The 18,994-nt window shown below is 47.8% G+C and overlaps 1 protein-coding gene across 4 annotated transcripts in view; it reads right to left on the reverse strand.

Moving 5' to 3' along the window:
* The window catches only part of LOC139056250 (carbonic anhydrase 2-like), a 42,004-nt gene extending 23,817 nt beyond the window's left edge, over positions 1-18,187 (reverse strand). For 3 of the 4 annotated variants that reach the window (XR_011512242.1, XM_070534325.1, XM_070534324.1), the window contains exons 1-7: positions 17,993-18,187; positions 14,936-14,975; positions 14,578-14,661; positions 13,462-13,539; positions 10,470-10,618; positions 9,662-9,751; positions 4,272-4,517 (exon numbers count right to left, since the gene is read on the reverse strand). Coding sequence is in view for 3 of the 4 variants with exons in the window: in XM_070534325.1 (XP_070390426.1) it covers positions 4,272-4,517; positions 9,662-9,751; positions 10,470-10,618; positions 13,462-13,539; positions 14,578-14,661; positions 14,936-14,975; positions 17,993-18,040 (735 nt within the window). In the remaining variant the exon portion in view is untranslated. Of the gene's footprint in view, positions 1-1,394; positions 2,058-4,271; positions 4,518-9,661; positions 9,752-10,469; positions 10,619-13,461; positions 13,540-14,577; positions 14,662-14,935; positions 14,976-17,992 lie in introns of those variants that run through there. The other variant, XM_070534323.1, reaches the window with a different exon arrangement.
* Positions 18,188-18,994: the final 807 nt, after the last annotated feature.

An 18,994-nucleotide genomic window follows, 5' to 3' on the forward strand; every position in this document is an offset into this window, starting at 1 on the left:
ATGAGCTGCTCTGCTGGGATTGCTCGATCGCTTATATGTCTATGAGTAACGGAAATACATAAAACTTATTCAGCATTGTGTGACCTTTCAGAAGAAAAGAACAAGTAGCCTCAAGATATGACGGCGCTGTTTTTAGGGGACGATCGATGCAACAAAGTGATCCACCCGCCGTGGTTGCTCAGTGGCTATGGTGTTGGGCTGCTGAGCACAAGGTCGCGGTATCGAATCCCGGCCACGGCGGCCGCATTTCGATGGCGGCGAAATGCGAAAACACCCGTGTGCTTAGATTTAGGTGCACGTTAAAGAACCCCAGGTGGTCGAAATTTCCGGAGTCCTCCACTACGGCGTGCCTCATAATCAGAAAGTGGTTTTGGCACGCAAAACCCCATAATTACAACAAAGTGATTCGCAAGCGTTGTTACCAAAGGCGTATTCTCGGACGGTCACTTTCGGAACTATCTGTGCGCGCTGTTTGGCTGGTTGAGCAAAGCCGGTTGCGCAAAACCACCCGAATCATCCAACCTGCCGTGCACTATACGTCACGCGAAAGTGACAGCACCGCCGAAAGTGTTCGTCCCAGAACGCCGCACTGGAGCTGCGGAGGCTTCCTCACTTCTGTAATGAAGGATATGCTACAGCTTGCAAACCGAGGCTGAACATTGCGATCGATCGGTGAAGAGGAAAAAAACGCTCGTGTAACGAGCTTCAACTTTACACACCACCCGCCGTGGTTGCTCAGTGGCTATGGTGTTGGTCTGCTGAGTACGATGTCGCGGTATCGAATCCCGGCCACGGTGGCCGCATTTCGATGGGGGCGAAATGCGAAAACACCGGTGTACTTAGATTTAGGTGCACGTTAAAGAACCCCAGGTGGTCAAAATTTCCGGAGTCCTCCACTACGGCGTGCCTCATAATCAGAAAGTGGTTTTGGCACGCAAAACCCCAAATATTATTATTATTAACTTTACACACCAAAGAACGCCTGGTGGTAAGCCCTCAGCGCCGGCCGTTTTCGATAGCCCGAGTTGCTTTGACGCGGCAAATCGCACGAATCAAAATTAACCCCACCTCCTTGCCCCTACGCGAACTCGCGCAGTCGCAAATAGAGAGCTTTAGTTTAGGGGACGCAAGAGACTTGCGTACGCAAGAACTACGGGCGACAGCACTGCGCATGCGCAGAACCGTCTGAGCATGCGCAGTACCGTCGCCCCTAGTTCTTGCGTACGCAAGTCTCTTGCGTCCCCTAAACTAAAGCTCTCTAATATGTGTCTAGCCTCTGCGTGCATGTCCGATCGGAGCGCTCGCAGCCGTATAGTACGAACCGCAGGTGGTGGCTTCTATAATCCAGCGATAGCACCAGAAGAGAAACAAACTGATAGCTGTGCTCGCATACGTTTCCCCATAGGAAAAGTCTTTACTGTCCGCGATTGCATACATACATACACACGATTGGCTATCGGGAATTTCGGCCGTGGAAATACTATCAACGTGATAAACGTGCGGCTTTTGTAGCACTATACGCAGGAGTCAGTGAAGACATTCGCATAAAACACAGCGTAAACGCAAGGACAAAAAAATAAGCAAGCCAAGCACATTCGCCCGTAATTGCAGGGAATGTGTTGCATCCAACAGGAATACAAACACGGCAATCGTTAGAAGGCCACGCACACCTGACAACTGACGAAGTTTTGAACGTTACAACGACCGTTATAATTAGCGCGTATAGGGCGCAACGCAACTGCGACAATCTTTTTTTTTTCTTCCACCGGCGCCTAAATCATGCGTAATAATGTCTCTTATGGAAGCGGCCAGGCCGTGTTGGGTGGCATAGCAGCGGCCTCTGCGGCGAGCAGCACCGCGACAACGGCGAGGGCGACGGCGGAGGGCGCTGCGGGCGCCGCGGCCCCCTGGCGGGTCATGAACCGGAAGTTCCGGTACACCGCCCGCGTCTCAGCGCCCGTGGTGCTGGCCACGAGCTTTCGCACGTTGCCGGCCACCGTGGCCGACGAGCACGGTTGGGTCTGGAAACGCCACTTCAGCTTGCGCAGCTCCGCTAGCTGCGCGACAGCGGTATATTTGGGCGGGATTTTGGAACAACAACAACAACAACAACAACAACAACAACAACAACAACAACAACAACAACAACAACAACAACAACAACAACAACAACAACAACAACAACAACAACAACAACAACAACAACAACGACGACGACGACGACGACGACGACGACGACGACGACGACAACAACAACACACTTCTCCACTTCCACTCCACTCACTCCACTCCACTCCACAGTTGTCCACTTCTCTACTCTTGTGTCCTGTCTGCACGCCTCACTTCTATTTTGCATAATCAACACACCCGTGTAGTCCCTGTAAGCCGTGCACTGAATCCCAGAATCAGTGACACGGCAGTGTTAAAGGGACACTGTTGTTGCTAACTGAAAGACAGACGCGGAAACGCGAACGCAAGTAGAAAAGGCACAGGACAACGCAAACGTCATGCAAAATAAAAGCGAGGCGCAAGCAACATAAACAGCAGGAAATCAAAACAATAGGAACAACGGCAAAGGGCGAACGCGGCGTTTTGTGGTGTCTCCTTCGTTCCTACACTCTAGGAACGTCGAGGCAGCGGCTTGTCGTAGCGTCCTTTTATTTTGGCTTATCAAGTCTCCTCTTATGGAAAGAGCGCCTGTTTTGCTTTTACAGAAGCGTAATATAAAGATGCATATCAAGTTTCCTGTTCATTGTTCTATTAGCATAAATTCAAACGCGAGCAGGCAGGAAACCACTCGAATGTGTTGTGGCATTTCAATATTACGCGTATTTGCATAACAGTGGCGAAATCCCGGTTTGTTTTGAAGAATGCAATGCTTGGAGCCTGCAGCCCTAGAGCGACTATAAACGTCATACTTCTATGTAATTACGTGAACCAGTAGCACTGGTAAACCATTTTCCGTTCGCTCGAATTAATCTGGTGGCACTTTGACGTAGGTCACAATGCACAACACGGACCGACACATTGAACGAAGAAAACCGGATGCTGTATACCCGCCGATGACAAATTAGAAGCGGGCTTCCTTTTCTACTTCATCATGTCGTGCAATTGTGCTTGTTTTTGTCATCATTATCGCCATCGTGTACTAAGTCCAGTGCGACTCAAGCCTTCGTGAAGACTAACGGCATGGTTAATGCAAGATTACTACAAGGTTATTGCGCGTCGAAGAAATTCCATTTGTTCCTTGTCCACCGTCAGCTAAATCAACGAATGCTTACTGTATAGCCACAGTCAAGTTATCCTTCGAATGACGCGCTAAACGGGTATGCTAACTCTTGAAAGCTGCTGGTCATGACATCACGGGAACCACTTGGACGTATCGCATGTCATAAGTACCCCGCAATGAGCTCGTAATGAGCTTGTGTAAGAATTGACCGTGGCGCCATTATGTTAATATATCTGTCTCTTTAGACAGCTGACCTATACGCTCGCCGTTCATTCATTAGCCGCGTTTACGCGATTACGATACTATATAGCACATCGCTTTTCCCAGCGCGTCGTCATAATGCGATGCGCCAACGTTTACAATGGGCATCAAACATCGTGTCGATGGCGCGGGAAAGGAGCTCACGCTTGTTGTTTAAAGCGAGGCTGAGTGCCTCGGCTCGATCCCCTAGTGCTTACGTTAGCCCCGACGACCGGTTCTGGGGCCCGACAAGTCCACTCGATTAGACTTTACCGGATTCGCGTAAATGACGAATGGCTGTAAGCTACGTTGTAAATTCCAAATACAGCGCAAAAAATACACGTGAAAGCTGCACTTGGAATTTACAATGTTAGACCAACTCTATAGTCCAGCGGACGGACCTTCTGACGTAAGCTATACGTCGGCGTATTCAAGGTTTCGACGAAAATTCGTCTGGTCAGGCATTGAAATGAGAAAAACGTTTGCAGCCACTGACCAAGTCGAACGAAAAGAAAGACGTTTCGGAACCCTCCGAAACGTACGGTTTCCGGTACGGGTACGGGTACGTACGGATACGGGAACGTACGGGTACGGGTACGGGAGCGTACGGGTACGTACAAGTACGGGTACGGGTACGTACGGATATGGGAACGTACGGGTACGGGTACGTACAAGTACGGGTACGGGTACGTACGGGTACGGACGTACGGAACCCGTACGGGTACCGAAACGTCTTTCTTTTCGTTTGACTCGGTCAGCGGCTGCAAACGTTTTTTTTCACGTCGGCGCACGAGCACTGCACCTGGTCCTTGCCGATCTCGACGGAGCGGCTGAGCACGACGTTGATGACCCGCTCGGTGCACGGCGGGAAGGTGAGCGAGCCCGAGTAGAGGTAGTAGTTCTCGGTGCTGGCCGGCGTGAAGTAGGACATGAAGAACTTCGGCACCGCCGAGCTCGCCTTGGGCGACGTCTCGTTGGTGCCCGGCACGTGCAGCTCGCGCACCGCCTTCAGGAAGCCCGACAGCGCGGTGTTGTTGTTCTCCGTCTCCTGCGTGCGCAGTGGGAGAAATGGCCGCCGGCCCACTCGCACCTCCACCAGCACTTCCACCAAATTAATGTTACGTGTAGCTGGAGCAGTGGCGTAGCAACGGGGAGGTCCGGGGGGCCGTGGGCTCCGGGTGCAAGGGGCCAGTGGGAGGGGGGGGGGGGTGTCATATACGTCAGAGGACACCCGGAAATTGTCGATATCCTCGCGTTCCTCGACTACACCCGGGGGGGGGGATGGGTGGGGCGGGGGGGGGGTGGCAGAAGACCTATGGGCACCGGGTGCCAGACGACCTAGCTACGCCACTGAGCGTTACTTAATTTCCCCGAGGACCGTATAGTAATGTAATATTTGGGGTTTTACGTGCCAAAACCACTTTCTGATTATGAGGCACGCCGTAGTGGAGGACTCCGGGAATTTTGACCACCTGGGGTTCTTTAACGTGCACCTAAATCTAAGCACACGGGGACCGTATAGCCGGGCACACGACAACTATATAGTGCCGGAGGCGATCAGCCCTCGTAATTATTTATATATATGCTCACGCCAACGGCGAGCATGTGGCGGCACAGATAACAATGGCGAGCAAGTGCGGGAGGCGTCCACGATCGAGGGAGTGCCGTTACGGCACATGCAAAATTTTACTTCGTTTCTGAGAAATCCCCACTTTCGTGCTCCTTCTCGTCGACCCGAGACACTCGTTTAGAATTGCCCATGGTATCCTGTTCCGTGAGCCGGAATGATCTCCTCGCAGCTGACGCTGCCACGTGCCACACTTTCTGCAAAGTGGGCGCGCACACAGGTCACCAGAAAACACAAACACATTAAATTTAAAGATTATAAAAAAAACGTTTTGGTAATCGTTGAGATAGAAGCAAATGATAATTTGAGAGGTAACGGTGTAAAGAGGTAAGCTATACATGGTCCACGGCAGAGGCTTTTTCTCGCTGACTGCTGCACCCGTAAGCGGCATTCCTCTCCTGCCCTTCTTCCATAGTGGCCTCTCTCTCCTTACATCCTCTTGCCTGACTCATGCACCCTTAAGCAAAAATTACGCCCTTTGGGTCGTATCTTGCAACACAACAATAATCGTCGTCCGTCTTGTCCGCATTTCCTCTATTTAACGCTGCGAGCCCGTTATTTTCCAAGTCGCGAACGGCATGCGCGTTGTCAGCGCGACAGAGCATTCTCGACAGGGAAGTAGCGAGCGCAGCGTTTTCAAGAAAGGAAACGCAAGCAAGACAAGATGACGATTATCGTCGTGTGGCAAACATAGAGATTCTCACTATAACACCCAGGCACGTACCCAGGGGGGGGGCCCGGGGGGGCCCGCCCCCTCCCCGAAATCAAATGGCATACCCCCCCCCCCCCCCCCGTCCCCACCCACGCCACCACTCCTCACACATTCGTAAAGCGCCGCCAGATCAATGTTGAGATTTCGCAGCTGTTCATCGGTCAGCATTATGCTGCCTTTTTCACTGCCTTTAGATGGCGGTAGTTATCGGCATCTCTTGTAATGTGAAGGACAGTTTTCTCGTAGATTCCGCACCCGCCCGATTAACTCGAGATGCGTTCAGGTGTCACCATCTATTTAACCGTCACGAACATAGCTGTTGCTTTTGTTAGTTCAACCTTTTTTGTTCAGGCTGATCCTGGGACCAGGAGAGGGATGCGGCTGTTGCTCAGCTGGTCTGCACTCTCATGGAACGAGTTGCGGCCGGAGAAAACGCCAATTGCGTTTAACTTATCCCTTTGCTTCATTGTTTCCTTGAGTTACGGCTCGCCGCGACGCTGACAGATGTCCGGAACCATATACACGTGACATGGGTTAGATAAGGTGGGAAATAAGATAATGTGAAAGAGCGTCCACCATAAAACCCTGCAATAACCCTTAAACCCATAAGCAAGATGACTGTCGCCCGTTACCTCGTCTGTTTTTCCCTAACTGTATAGCACTTCTCGTGCAAAATTCGCAACTGGAAACAAAAATCGGAAGGAGTTGAGATAATAAGCGATCTACTAAGGGAGAGAGTCTAGGCAACAACCAAACTGCAAGCAAAAGAGATTAATAAAAAAAGTTAACCGTTGTTTATGAGAATATTTATGGATCAACATCTTTTTATTTAAAAAGGAAGTAGAGAAATCGCCGCCGGAAGTGGAGAACAATTACTTGTTTTGAATGACGCTTCTACAGTTATCGGTCGAACCGCCTCACGTAGCCACTTCTCTGCTGTGCTTATGTAGGTGTTTTTCTAACCTTTCGCAGTGAGCGCAGTGCGTCTAGAATCGCAGAGTCCTGCGCTCTACGCGGTTGTATGGTACTGGCGGCCGCGCAGCGTTACGCAATTCGCGGAACTGTCAAAACTGATCAACAAGGCGAAAATAACTGATATTCGAAACTATAACATGAAAAAGACTGAAGAAGCCGTAAAAAATTAATGCAGCCTGAAATCAGTAAAAAAGAAACCTGGCGTAGGACAAACCATGATGTATGCACAAAAAACATACGAAGGATAATATCATCAGCAATCTCGAAGATATAGTAAAAGCAGCGGAAAAATTCTAAGCTGACCTGTATACAGTACCCAGAGGAGTCACGATAGTACACTTAGAAACAGTAATGAACAGGATACAGAAACCCTCCTATATCTAGCGATGAGGTCAGAAGGGCCCTGCAAGACATGAAACGGTGAAGAGCGGGAGGATAAGGTGGAATAACAGTCGATTTACTCAAAGATGGAGAAGACATAATGCTTGGAAAACTGGCGGCTCTTTATACGAAGTGTCTATCGACTGCAAGGGTCCCAGAAAACTGGACGAATGTAGACATTATACTAATCCACAAAAAAAAGGAGACGTTAAAGAATTGAACAATTAAGGGACCGTTAGCTTGCTCTCAGTATTATATAAAATATTTACCAAAATAATCTCCAATAGAATAAGGTTAACACTGGATTTTGTCAACCAAGGGAACAGGCTGGCTTCAGGAAGAGATACTTTACAATGGATCACATCCATGTCATCAACCAGGTTATCGCGAAATCTGCAGAGTACAATAAGCCTCTCTATGTGGCTTATATAGATTACGAAAAGGCATTTGATTCATTAGAAATACCAGCAATCGTAGAGGCACTACGTAATCAAGGAGTACAGAACGCTTACGTAAAAAGCTTGGAAAATATTGCTACATGCGTGAGGAATTTGTTTGTTTGAACGAGGCGCGTAGGCGCCATCACTCCAGAAAAGAGGAGGAAGAACGAACTGGGCTCGCGCTGTGAACCTAACTGGTCAGCGCTGCAACCGTTGTTGTAAATATAATCTGTAAATAGTTTGTCGTCTTACTGACTCGTCTTAATTTCGCGTTAGAATATCTACGAGGTTCTAGAGATACCTTAATTCTACACTAGAAAAGCAGGGAGATACCTATAGAGAAAGGGGTCAGACAGGGAGGCACAATTTCTCCAAAGCTATTTTCTGCGTGCCTAGAAGAATTCAAGCTATTAAACTGGGAATGCTTAGGAGTAAAGATCGACGGCAAATATCTCAGCAACCTTTGGTTTGCCGATGACATTGTTCTATTCAACAACAGTGCAGACGAGTTACAACAAATGATTGGAGACCTTAACAGAGAGAGTGTAAGAGGGTTTGAATATTGTTATGCAGAAGATGAATATAATGATAAATAGCCGGGCAAAGGAACAAGAGAGCAGGATGGCCAGTTGGCCACTAGAGACTGTGAAGGAGTACGTTTACCTAGGTCAATTAATCAGAGGGAACCCTGATCATGAGAAGGAAATTCACAGAAGAATAAACATAGGTTGGATCGCATACGGCAGACATTGCTAACTCCTGACTGGAAGCTTACCATTATTATTGAAAAATAAAGTCTGCAATCAGTGCATTTTGCCAGTGCAATATGTCCAGTGCCAATGCATTTTCCAGTGCATTTCCCAGTGCATTTTGCCAGTGCATGTGGGGCAGAGACTTGAGAGCAAGTTGAGGACCACGCAAAGAGCGATCGAACGAAGATTGCTAGGCATAACGTTAAGAGAGAAAGAGAGTGGTTTGGATCAAACAGCGAACGGGTATAGACGGGATTCTAATTGACATCAAGAGGAAAAAATGTAGCTGGGCAGGTCATGTAATGCGCCGGTTAGATAACTGTTGGACCATTAGGGTTACAGAATGGGTACCAAGTGAAGGGAAACGCAATCGAGGACGACAAAACACTAGGTGGAGCGATGAAATTAGGAAATTCGTGGGCGCTAGTTGGAATCGGTTGGCGCAGGACAGGGGTAATTGGAGATCGCAGGGAGAGGCCTTTGTCCGGCAGTGGACATAAAACAGGATGATGATGATGGTGATGATGATGATGATGATGGAGGTGGTGCCCCCCCCCGAAAAAAAATCCTGGGTACGTGCCTGATAACACCTATAGGGTAATCTGGCGCCACCGTCTATCGGAGTTTCTTAAGGGGGCACCGTGCCGTCATGGGAATGACGGTATATGTGTCTGCGATGCTCGTGTTGGCTGGTGTTGTACGAGGCTTCGTATAAAACGTGGATATGGCTAAGCAAATAACGCGTTCTCAAAGTAAAATCTTCATAAGATGTTTCCATTCACGCATGTTACATCTTTACTCACCCACAATGCATGACCAAGCGAAGAAAAGCAAGAACAGACGACCAACTGTTTCAAAGCAAGCGCGAATCTTGTCGTCTGTCCTCCAACTTTAGCGGCCCGCTGATACTTTTTGCGTAACATGTAGTCGTACACACAATAACAAGTTATCATAGTTAAACGAAACGTGTTTTCGCGTAATAATAAAGCTAAAACAGCTTTCCACGTGCTGTTTTAGTAGAAAATGAATCATTGTGACAGACGGAACGGTATTCGCCAAGCGCGTCTTCAAGGTGTTCTGTCCCTACGAGAACGATGCCAATCCGAAGTCACAATATACCGGCATTGCCATGCATACCACAGCGCAGCAGCGCCAGATTTCCCTGTAGATAATGTGGTGAGAAACTCTATGGTGGCAAATATACACCCGAAAGAGGGCACATTTGTCTAAGAGTGTACACAGGTGCAGGAGGCATTTTCGTTCAAGATGTCTGCCTCACGTTGACAGTCGTGAAGTCGCACTCACCTTGAAGAGGATGACGAGTGCCAGCAGGCCGTTAACTTCCTTGAGGCAGTCGATGTCGATGTTGGTCTCCGTGTAGTGGATCAACTGGAGCTACGAAAGCGCGAGGCGAGTTGCGAACGTTAAGGGCGGGTCGTGCGAGCGTTTTCCAGGCTTTAAAGGTTTGCTTCACCCGAACGCGATTATACGCTTTGAAGGCATCTAGAGGTACACGGCGGCCAAAACTGTTGGCACTTCGGTGAAAGTTGATCGCGAATATGCACTGGGCTTCAGTCAATAATAAAAAAAAGATCAGTGTATTTGCTTTTATAGCATTCAATATTTACTGCATAACATCGTTTGACGCTTATCATTCGTCTTCGTGTTAAGTTGCACGAAAGGGTAGGGGTATATAGTCGTTTGTGTGCGTGTATCCTGACATGAATATATATGTATACCGTTGTTGCAATCAAGGTGATCAGTTGTTCTAAATGGTGTGCTGTGAGAAAAAAATATGAAGGCACCAGTGTTTCTAACTCTGCCTGTGCGTCTTTCCTCAAAGTAATTACCGTTGCAGTCGTGCGGCTTCCCTCACCAACGACAATTTTCAGTGGGGGGAAACAGCAGACGTGCTCTGAAAGCGCTTTTGAGACGGCTGGTGCACAACTTGGTGGCGCTGCTACCGAGAGAAGCGCGAGCCCTGACAAGGGCGTCCTACCGAGCTGTTTCAAGAGCTCGTCTGCCTCCCCCTCTGGAAAGCGCCACGGGCGGTACACGCAGCGAGGACCCGGAGAAAGAAGGGCAGCGCTCGAGCTCTCCCGTCGCGGCTCACCTCGGCCGCGTTGTTCTGCTCGTCGATGTGGTGCTCGGCGCCCTGTCCGCTGCCGGTGCCGAAGTGGAACACTCCGAGGACGAAAGTGTACTCGACCAGCAGGGGACCGCCGTAGACGGCCACGCGAGAGTTGGTCGGGGACACGAACACTGGTGAAATGAATGAATGAATGAATGAATGAATGAATGAATGAATGAATGAATGAATGAATGAATGAATAAATAAATAAATAAATAAATAAATAAATAAATAAGGAAGTCTATCTACAATGCATTATTACCACCGAACCCAAGTCCACACGCTTTCGGGCTTTATTTCTAATACATCTGTGTATACTCTGTGCATGTTCTAATCTGTGTAAGTTCTAATCTCTGTGTATACTTCCCGTTCTAAGATTTGATGTCATAGGTGGCACATGTGTTCTTCGCGGAATGCGTGTACATCATTGGTTGGAAGTTAGCGCTGGGTTTCGTTTCTTCGTACAGATTTAGGCTGTTGGGACGGTCATAATCACAGAGCCCAATCAGTGACTCAGTCTGCCGTAAACCAATGAGCAGGTCAGCAGCTGACTCGCTCGTCGGGCACTTAAAGAATAAGTCAATCAGGGACTGGCTTACTGGCTGGTTCGTTCAGTCACTTCACTCAGACTCACTCACTCACTCACTCACTCACTCACTCACTCACTCACTCACTCACTCACTCACTCACTCACTCACTCACTCACTCACTCACTCACTCACTCACTCACTCACTCACTCACTCACTCACTCACTCACTCACTCACTCACTCACTCACTCACTCACTCACTCACTCACTCACTCACTCACTCACTCACTCACTCACTCACTCACTCACTCACTCACTCACTCACTCACTCACTCACTCACTCACTCACTCACTCACTCACTCACTCACTCACTCACTCACTCACTCACTCACTCACTCACTCACTCACTCACTCACTCACTCACTCACTCACTCACTCACTCACTCACTCACTCACTCACTCACTCACTCACTCACTCACTCACTCACTCACTCACTCACTCACTCACTCACTCACTCACTCACTCACTCACTCACTCACTCACTCACTAATGAATTAACGAATGAAAAGCTATGTCTCTCTCACGGTTCGCGCCCTTGACCTCGACGGTCAGGGACCATCTCGGTGTCGTAGTTGAAGAAGTTTATGGGCGGCATGTCCTTGTAAGTGGACTGGAGGAAGCGCAGGTGCAGTGGCGACTGCGACTTGCCCTTGCAGTCCGGGTACTTGGTGGGCCACGTCTCCTGCGCTGCAGGCGGCGAGTGCGCGCTTGAGTCAGCAGCGCGGCAGGCTACGTATATATAGAAATCACGGAGCGCTTCTCGCGGATAGAGTGGGAATTCCTAGCGAAGTGCGCACAACACTAAGAATTTGCGTGCGAGTGTAGTGAAGTACGGGCCCTTTTTCTGGTCCAGCCGCCCCTAGACGTCGCGAAAAAGTGATCTGGTACTATAAGACTCATCACTTGTGTTTTTTTATTACCGACCAGACTCTTTGTTCTTATACATCTTCACAAACATTTTGAGAACGTTCGCGACGCCAAATTTTTTGTCCACGCCTCCATACTCCTATCCGCCAAGGCGTCGGGGCGATCTGCACGCAGCTGCACAAAGTGCTAAACTTAGAGCCCCCCCTCCCCCCCCCCCCCCCCCCCCCAAGAAGAAAGGAAAGTGTGCTTTAACTTGCGTTAACCTTCACTGCATATGCCTTGACTGCCTTGACTGGGCTGGGGTGCGTTTGGCAGGCATTTTCAGATCATGAAAAGCAGGTCGCCATTATCCCTCAAGAGAAAAGTGTATAACAGCTGTGTCTTACCAGTACTCACGTACGGGGCAGAAACCTGGAGGCTTACGAAAAGGGTTCTACTCAAATTGAGGACGACGCAACGAGCTATGGAAAGAAGAATGATGGGTGTAACGTTAAGGGATAAAAAAAGAGCAGATTGGGTGAGGGAACAAACGTGAGTTAATGACATCTTAGTTTAATCAAGAAAAAGAAATGGGCATGGGCAGGACATGTAATCAGGCGGGAAGATAACCGATGGTCATTAAGGGTTACGGACTGGATACCAAGGGAAGGGAAGCGTAGCAGGGGGCGGCAGAAAGTTAGGTGGGCGGATGACATTAAGAAGTTTGCAGGGACAACATGGCCACAATTGGTACATGACCGGGGTAGTTGGAGAAATATGTGAGAGGCCTTTGCCCTGCAGTGGGCGTAACCAGGCTGATGCTGATGATGACTGCATATAGTATTACACATTGTCCCCGGTTTTCCTTCATACTTTTTTCTTAACTTCAGTGCTTCCTTTAGCGCTCCAAAAACATAACTTGAGGACTACGTAGACACGTAGACAAAGACGCACACTGACGGACGTGTCCTCCTTCGTCGGCGTAGTCCTCAAGACCTGTATCTCCGCAGCGCTAAACGGTATCCTGAAAGTATATTTAATGATGGCGGTCTGGGGGAATGCATATTCCATGGCGTTTGCTTGCCATTAGCACAACTCTGGATGTGTGAAGAAAAACAGGAGGCAAGCGAGCGCGGTGAATGGGGAGGGGGGGGAGGGAGTTAAGTGACTGTATTATGCGACACGTGTTACAGGCATAAAAATAATTCACAGGTGTCACGCAATGAGCTTTTGCAAATTTTGTGTCCTGGTGTATTTCACTTCTCGTTTCTTTTCCATCACTGCTCTGAGTTGCGCTAACGGAAATGTGAAATCCTAGAAGTACGTTCCAACTGACCCGCATTGAATCGTTGCTTGCCCTAACAGTTCGACATAGCCTTCGGTAACGTTCACGTGCAGCTCGTGTGAGCGTGTTTGAGGGGCTGTAGTGATAATTCTCTTGTCGACTGCACTGTGGCGACGGTTAGAGAGACAGAAGCGATGAACGACACGACGCCAGAGCAACGCCTCTTGTCCCGATGAACGTTGTTCAACTCACCGTGGATGCTTGAGCTGATGCTGCAGTTCGAGGGAACAGAGTAGACCCAGTCGTCCACGTCACACTTGCGGAGACTCGCTGCAAAGCGTACATGGTGGCATATGCACATTGCATCGACTCATCTGTGGCTCATATGCACATCGATACGCAAATAAGCCGGACACCGACTACATAACGAACGCGAGGTGCTTAAAACAAAAGACGATTCTCGTGTGGAAGCCGAAATGTCTTTTGTTCTTCCTTTATGTCGCTGCGTGACCGTGTTTTTGCACCCCAACTGAGCCGCGATCACGTCCAGGTAAGCTTCCGTCAAACACTAAATTTCGTTGCGTGTCTGTATTGAGTGAAATGGGAGTGAGGACGATGATCTAACCTAATGTATCCGCGAGAAAAGGCGCTGGTTTTGGAGCCCTGAACGAATACGTACATTAGAAGCAACTTGCTTTAAATATGAAGAAGAAAAAAATAAAGAAAGCATACTGCAGAAAGCCGAGTTCTGAAATTTATCCACGTGCCTATATATATACAAAATACTAATTGCCTCATTGATCGATAACAGTGGAAGCGTGGTTGGGGCACGTCGGACGTGAATAAGGTAATTAGGTTAAAGTTAAATTAACGTCAGCGTAATTACGGTTTAGGTTAACGATGAAACAGCCAGTCCTTGTTTGTACGAGCAAACCTACACCGGGGATACCGGTTGAGGCAGAGCGCCGTAGAGATGGCGAAACGAAACGAAGCAGTATTTTTGCTTTTTTTTTGTAAGTGTTATTCGGAATGCACTGCTCCTTTTGTAATCTTGGTTTTGTATAGAATGTCCGTAACTACTATTACTGACTTTGTGCTTCCCAGGTCCTCTGCATTTTTTTTTTGTTACGTATCAAATGCTAGTTTTACAAGTGGTCCCCCTGACAGTCTTTACTTCGGGACTTCTTTTTTTTTTTGCAAATTTCTTTCGTGCAGTTTTAGTAACGTAATAGTGAGGAATAAACCTGAAGCAACTCGGCGTGCGGTTTGCCGGCGGCCTTTTAAATCAGTTCTGGGACACTTCGTCGAGAACGTCGCTTGCTTGGGTGCTAAAAAGAGTTTTTTTTTTTTTGCTCTTGTCAAACTTACCTACGATGGTGCTTGGCTCGAAGTAGTTGTGATTGTCCGGCGCTTGTATTCCCCTTATTTTCGCGAGCGGACTGTAATGCGCGGCTGGCATCGGGAAGAAGCAGTAAGGAATCATGGTTAGCGTGAGGCAATGATCAACAACGGTAAAAGGAAGGAAGGAAGGAAGGAAGTAAGGAAGAAAGAAAATCAATCAATCAATCAATCAATCAATCAATCAATCAATCAATCAATCAATCAATCAATCAATCAATCAATCAATCAATCAATCAATCAATCAATCAATCAATCAATCAATCAATCAAAAGCAACAAGAGAGCACCGGTTTAGTCACTGAGATAGAGACGAGGTTCATACTTACAACATATATTCACCGAGATAAGTAGACTGGTGAACGGCAGCTTCAAAGAGAAGGGCGAGATTGCAGTGAGAAAGTTTTTGTTTTGTTGGTAAAGGAGGAGGGAAGTCTCTAGACAGCAACCGCGAACGCGAGCTTCTCGAGAACAAGTGGTGCTTAACTGTTTCATCGCGATGTTGTAACACATACACGCCAGAAAACAGTTTCGCTGTCACATATTCATGCGATGTTTGCTCCAGAGAAAAACATGTCATTTTCGAAGGAAGGAGTGATGAACTAGAAAGAAATAAAGAAAAAAGAAAAGGAAGCAAAGCAAGCAAATAAAGGTGCTATGTGAAAAGTAAGAATGATCTATGTTTCACTAATAACAATCTTCGTCTATCTATAGTTGTCTCGCGACAATTATAGACCGATGCTTATCAGGTACGAAAGGCACAGCGTACTTAGCTACACAGTCACTATAGCATGAAAGGAAATGACTAAGTTGGCTTCGGAAATGTTGACTGAATGGCGGTGTAGCTCTATATGAAGTAATTTAAACTATAAAAACAAAACCTAAAACTATAAAAGACCCTAATCGATGCAATCCAGGTTTCGCTTAATGCGTACCCCACAACCCTTCATTCTACAATCTAATGACTGTTGGTGAATGCACAGGTTGTGCGACGCGGAGTGGTAGTTCAGACGGGTGGTCCTCCTGCCTCAGTGGTCGCTTAGCGGTCTATCTGCACGCGCGTCGCAACCTAACCTAACCTAACCTTATCCTGCAACCTAACCTTATAACACCAAGGTAACATTTTTTGCTACGCTGACTTTGATATTCCCGAATCCCAATTTAAGTGCGGGATACTCAATACGTAGCGTATAGTAGAGTATTTTTTACGCTAGAGCAAATTTTAACTTCTAGATAGCTTACGAAAGCAATTAGAAATTAGTTAATTAGCTACGTTATGCGTCTTACTCAGTGTTGCTTTATTGTGGAAATGTACTCTGTGACCAGATGTATATGCCAACAAAATTTTTTTAAACTTTCCTTGTTTTAGAACTGGTGTAGGATATTGTATCCTCAGTTTCGCTTAAAAGTGTCTGGTCACTAGCGCCACCACGCGCTCAATGTTGTATGGCATTCGGTCAAGTCTGTTGGCGCCAGTGCTGACCACTATCGAAGATGCATGTATTTTAGTATATCTTAGATACTCTTTGGGCATCTTGTATATGTACCATGATACGTCTGGCAAGACGTGTATCAGTATCTATATTTCCGATACACAAAACGATGTACCGTGTATATTAAGGTATAAGATACTGGGGCTATCGCAACATCACCGTGCGAAAAATATAAACGTTGTCTGAACTCCGTTTCTCAAGCCGATACTGCTGCCACTAAGCCACCTGAGTAAAAACTAAAGGCAGCGACACGCTTTTATCTTTCCGCGAGAGCCCTCCAACGAGGGCAGGTGATGAGGTCTCCGCGTCCCTATTGGTGGAGCAGAGTCACGTGGTGGCGCTCGCGACGTCTCGACAAAAACAGGAGCGCGAACGTATGCGCGGAACCGACCTTTTCTTTTCTAGATCTTTTTTTTCTTTTGAGTTCCCCGCTGCCATGAAACTTGCTCGTAGCCGCCGTTCTGCTCTGCGTACCGCCAATGCATGCGGCGTCCTTCGCGCAAATTCTGATGCTGCTATAGTGTAGTCATCAAAGTTTCTCTTGCGTGGCGCTGTGTTACGAAGTCTGAAGAATGCAAGAATGGGGTTGCCTTGCGTCTTGTGGCGTTCGCACGTTGTTTTGGTGTGAAAATATTATGCTTTGAGCCAGAAAGACTAAGCTTTTGAGATACTAACAGACATTTCATTAAAATGAAAAAGAAATGTTGGTCGCAGTTCAGAAATTTCTAAGCAAACACTTTTAACGCGCCAGCGTTAAGGAGCTCGTGTAGCAGAAAAGCCGGTGTCGGCGTTGGTGTCGGCGTCGGCGGCGTCGGCCATGAGCGATAAATCCCAGCAGGCACTTCATGAATAAAAAACAACTTGCAAGATGGGCTGGGTGGGAACCGAACCAGGGTCTCCGGAGTGTGATACGTCTTTTGTGCATACGTGCTTGCTGCTACGTTAAATGGATCTATAATAAGAAATTACGAATATATCGGGGTATCTTATGATACAAATGGAAAGTATTGCATCGGACACAATAATGGCGGTAGTATCTTGTATCTCAAATAGTTGTTGCCAGAGTATCTTGTACCGTATCATGATACGTTTGTAAGGTATATCTGCCCAGCCCTGGTTGGCGCAGTGCACTCTGCAGTGTAACCCCTCCTCCTCTCTGGTGGTTGAGTAAAGCAGTTCAGTTGCTTCAGTCGTTGGTTGGTCGTTCAACAAGTGGTCGTTCTCTCTGCGGTGCTCGGTGCCCCCGGCCGTTAGGACTCGCTCCGTAGGCCGCGCGTCCGGCCACCCCGTCGGGCTACTACATAGGACACCTGTATGGTCCACTGGTCACCTGCTGCTTTGGTTATTGAGTAGACTTGCGACCTGTACGTGTACTGCTGCGAATCTATACTGCGTACACATTGAACTCGTTACGACGGACGTCGACGACGTCGACTCCGGAAACGCCCGAGCGATTCAGGAGCATGGCTTGCAATTTTCTCGACTAAGCAGACGATCTGCAGATATATGGCTCAGGAACTCTAGGTTCGTTTATCTTTCTCACGCAAAGCCGCGCTCTCGACTATCATGTACGGATTATATGCAGCCAGCAGGAGCCAGCGCCCTCTGCGTGCCAACGGAGTTAGGCTACGAATGTGACCAGTCCGGCAACAGCGGGAAGATGCTTTTTGGATGTCATGGAACAAACATGTCTGCCTATAGTGCGTTCCGCATGTGTGTTCATCAGTGGTAACTGAAGCCAGCCAATGCGTCCTGGAGCGCGTATCACGAACCCACGCATAACATGGTGTCAGAAGCGGTTTCTCCGGTGGACGGACCACGTTACCGCCGTTGTAGCATTTCACAGTGGCATATCTGCACCTGCAACGAAGCTGCGAGTAAATGAGCACTCACCCAGAGCTGCCGGGAAGCCGTGGTGACCTTTTCCTTTCGCGTCGCCATCAAACGGTGAAAGAGCGAAGCAAGCTCAAGGTGATGACGTCTGAGCACCTTCTCAGCAAAAGCTCAAAGAAGGAAAAGCTGACCGAAAGTGCGTTCTCCACAGACGAACGAGCAAAATCAGCCCGCAAAGAGCGTTCGTTTTCTTCTTCCTCCTCCTCCCTTACTTTGTTTTTTCGGTCGTGCTATTTTTGTAGCTTTTGTCTTCTTCTCTGTTCACTATTCATTTAACTGAGATTGATTCTCCAAATTCTTTGTTAATGCAGTATTTGATCTCTCCTTCATTAATACCTCTTTCATATTATTTCTTAAGTTGGGTCTGACTGCTCGTTCGCGCAGTATCGTTTCTCTTTGGGTCTTTCCTGTTGTATTTTTTCGTTTCTGCTTTTAGAACGCGCATTTCTCGTACGCTGCCTCCTGCCACCCGGTACTGGCCCATCTCCCTTTGCGGGTGCCCGCCATAAAGGCGGAGCATTATTTTTGCCACCACCACCACTACCACCACAAATCATCGCCATCATCACCACACCACTACGACCACTGGCACCACCACCACAACCATCATCATCATCATCATCACCACCACCACCATCATCATCATCACCGCCACCACACCACCACAACCACCACCACCATAATCATCATAGCCATCATCATCATCATCACCATCACACCACCACCACCACGTGCCATTTTGTTGCTTTGTGTATGTTTTGTGTTCTGACTGCCTACGAACGTTTGCTAAAACTGATTTATGCAGGAATACTTTCGTATCACCTTATGGCGTCATTCCGTAATCATTACACAATTTTATTGTTTGCGGAGAAACCACTGACGTAGTCACCAACATTTCCAATCAATCAATCAATCAATCAATCAATCAATCAATCAATCAATCAATCAATCAATCAATCAATCAATCAATCAATCAATCAATCAATCAATCCGATAACGACC

Source organism: Dermacentor albipictus, chromosome 2, assembly GCF_038994185.2.
Source record: "Dermacentor albipictus isolate Rhodes 1998 colony chromosome 2, USDA_Dalb.pri_finalv2, whole genome shotgun sequence".
Taxonomy (NCBI): domain Eukaryota; kingdom Metazoa; phylum Arthropoda; class Arachnida; order Ixodida; family Ixodidae; genus Dermacentor; species Dermacentor albipictus.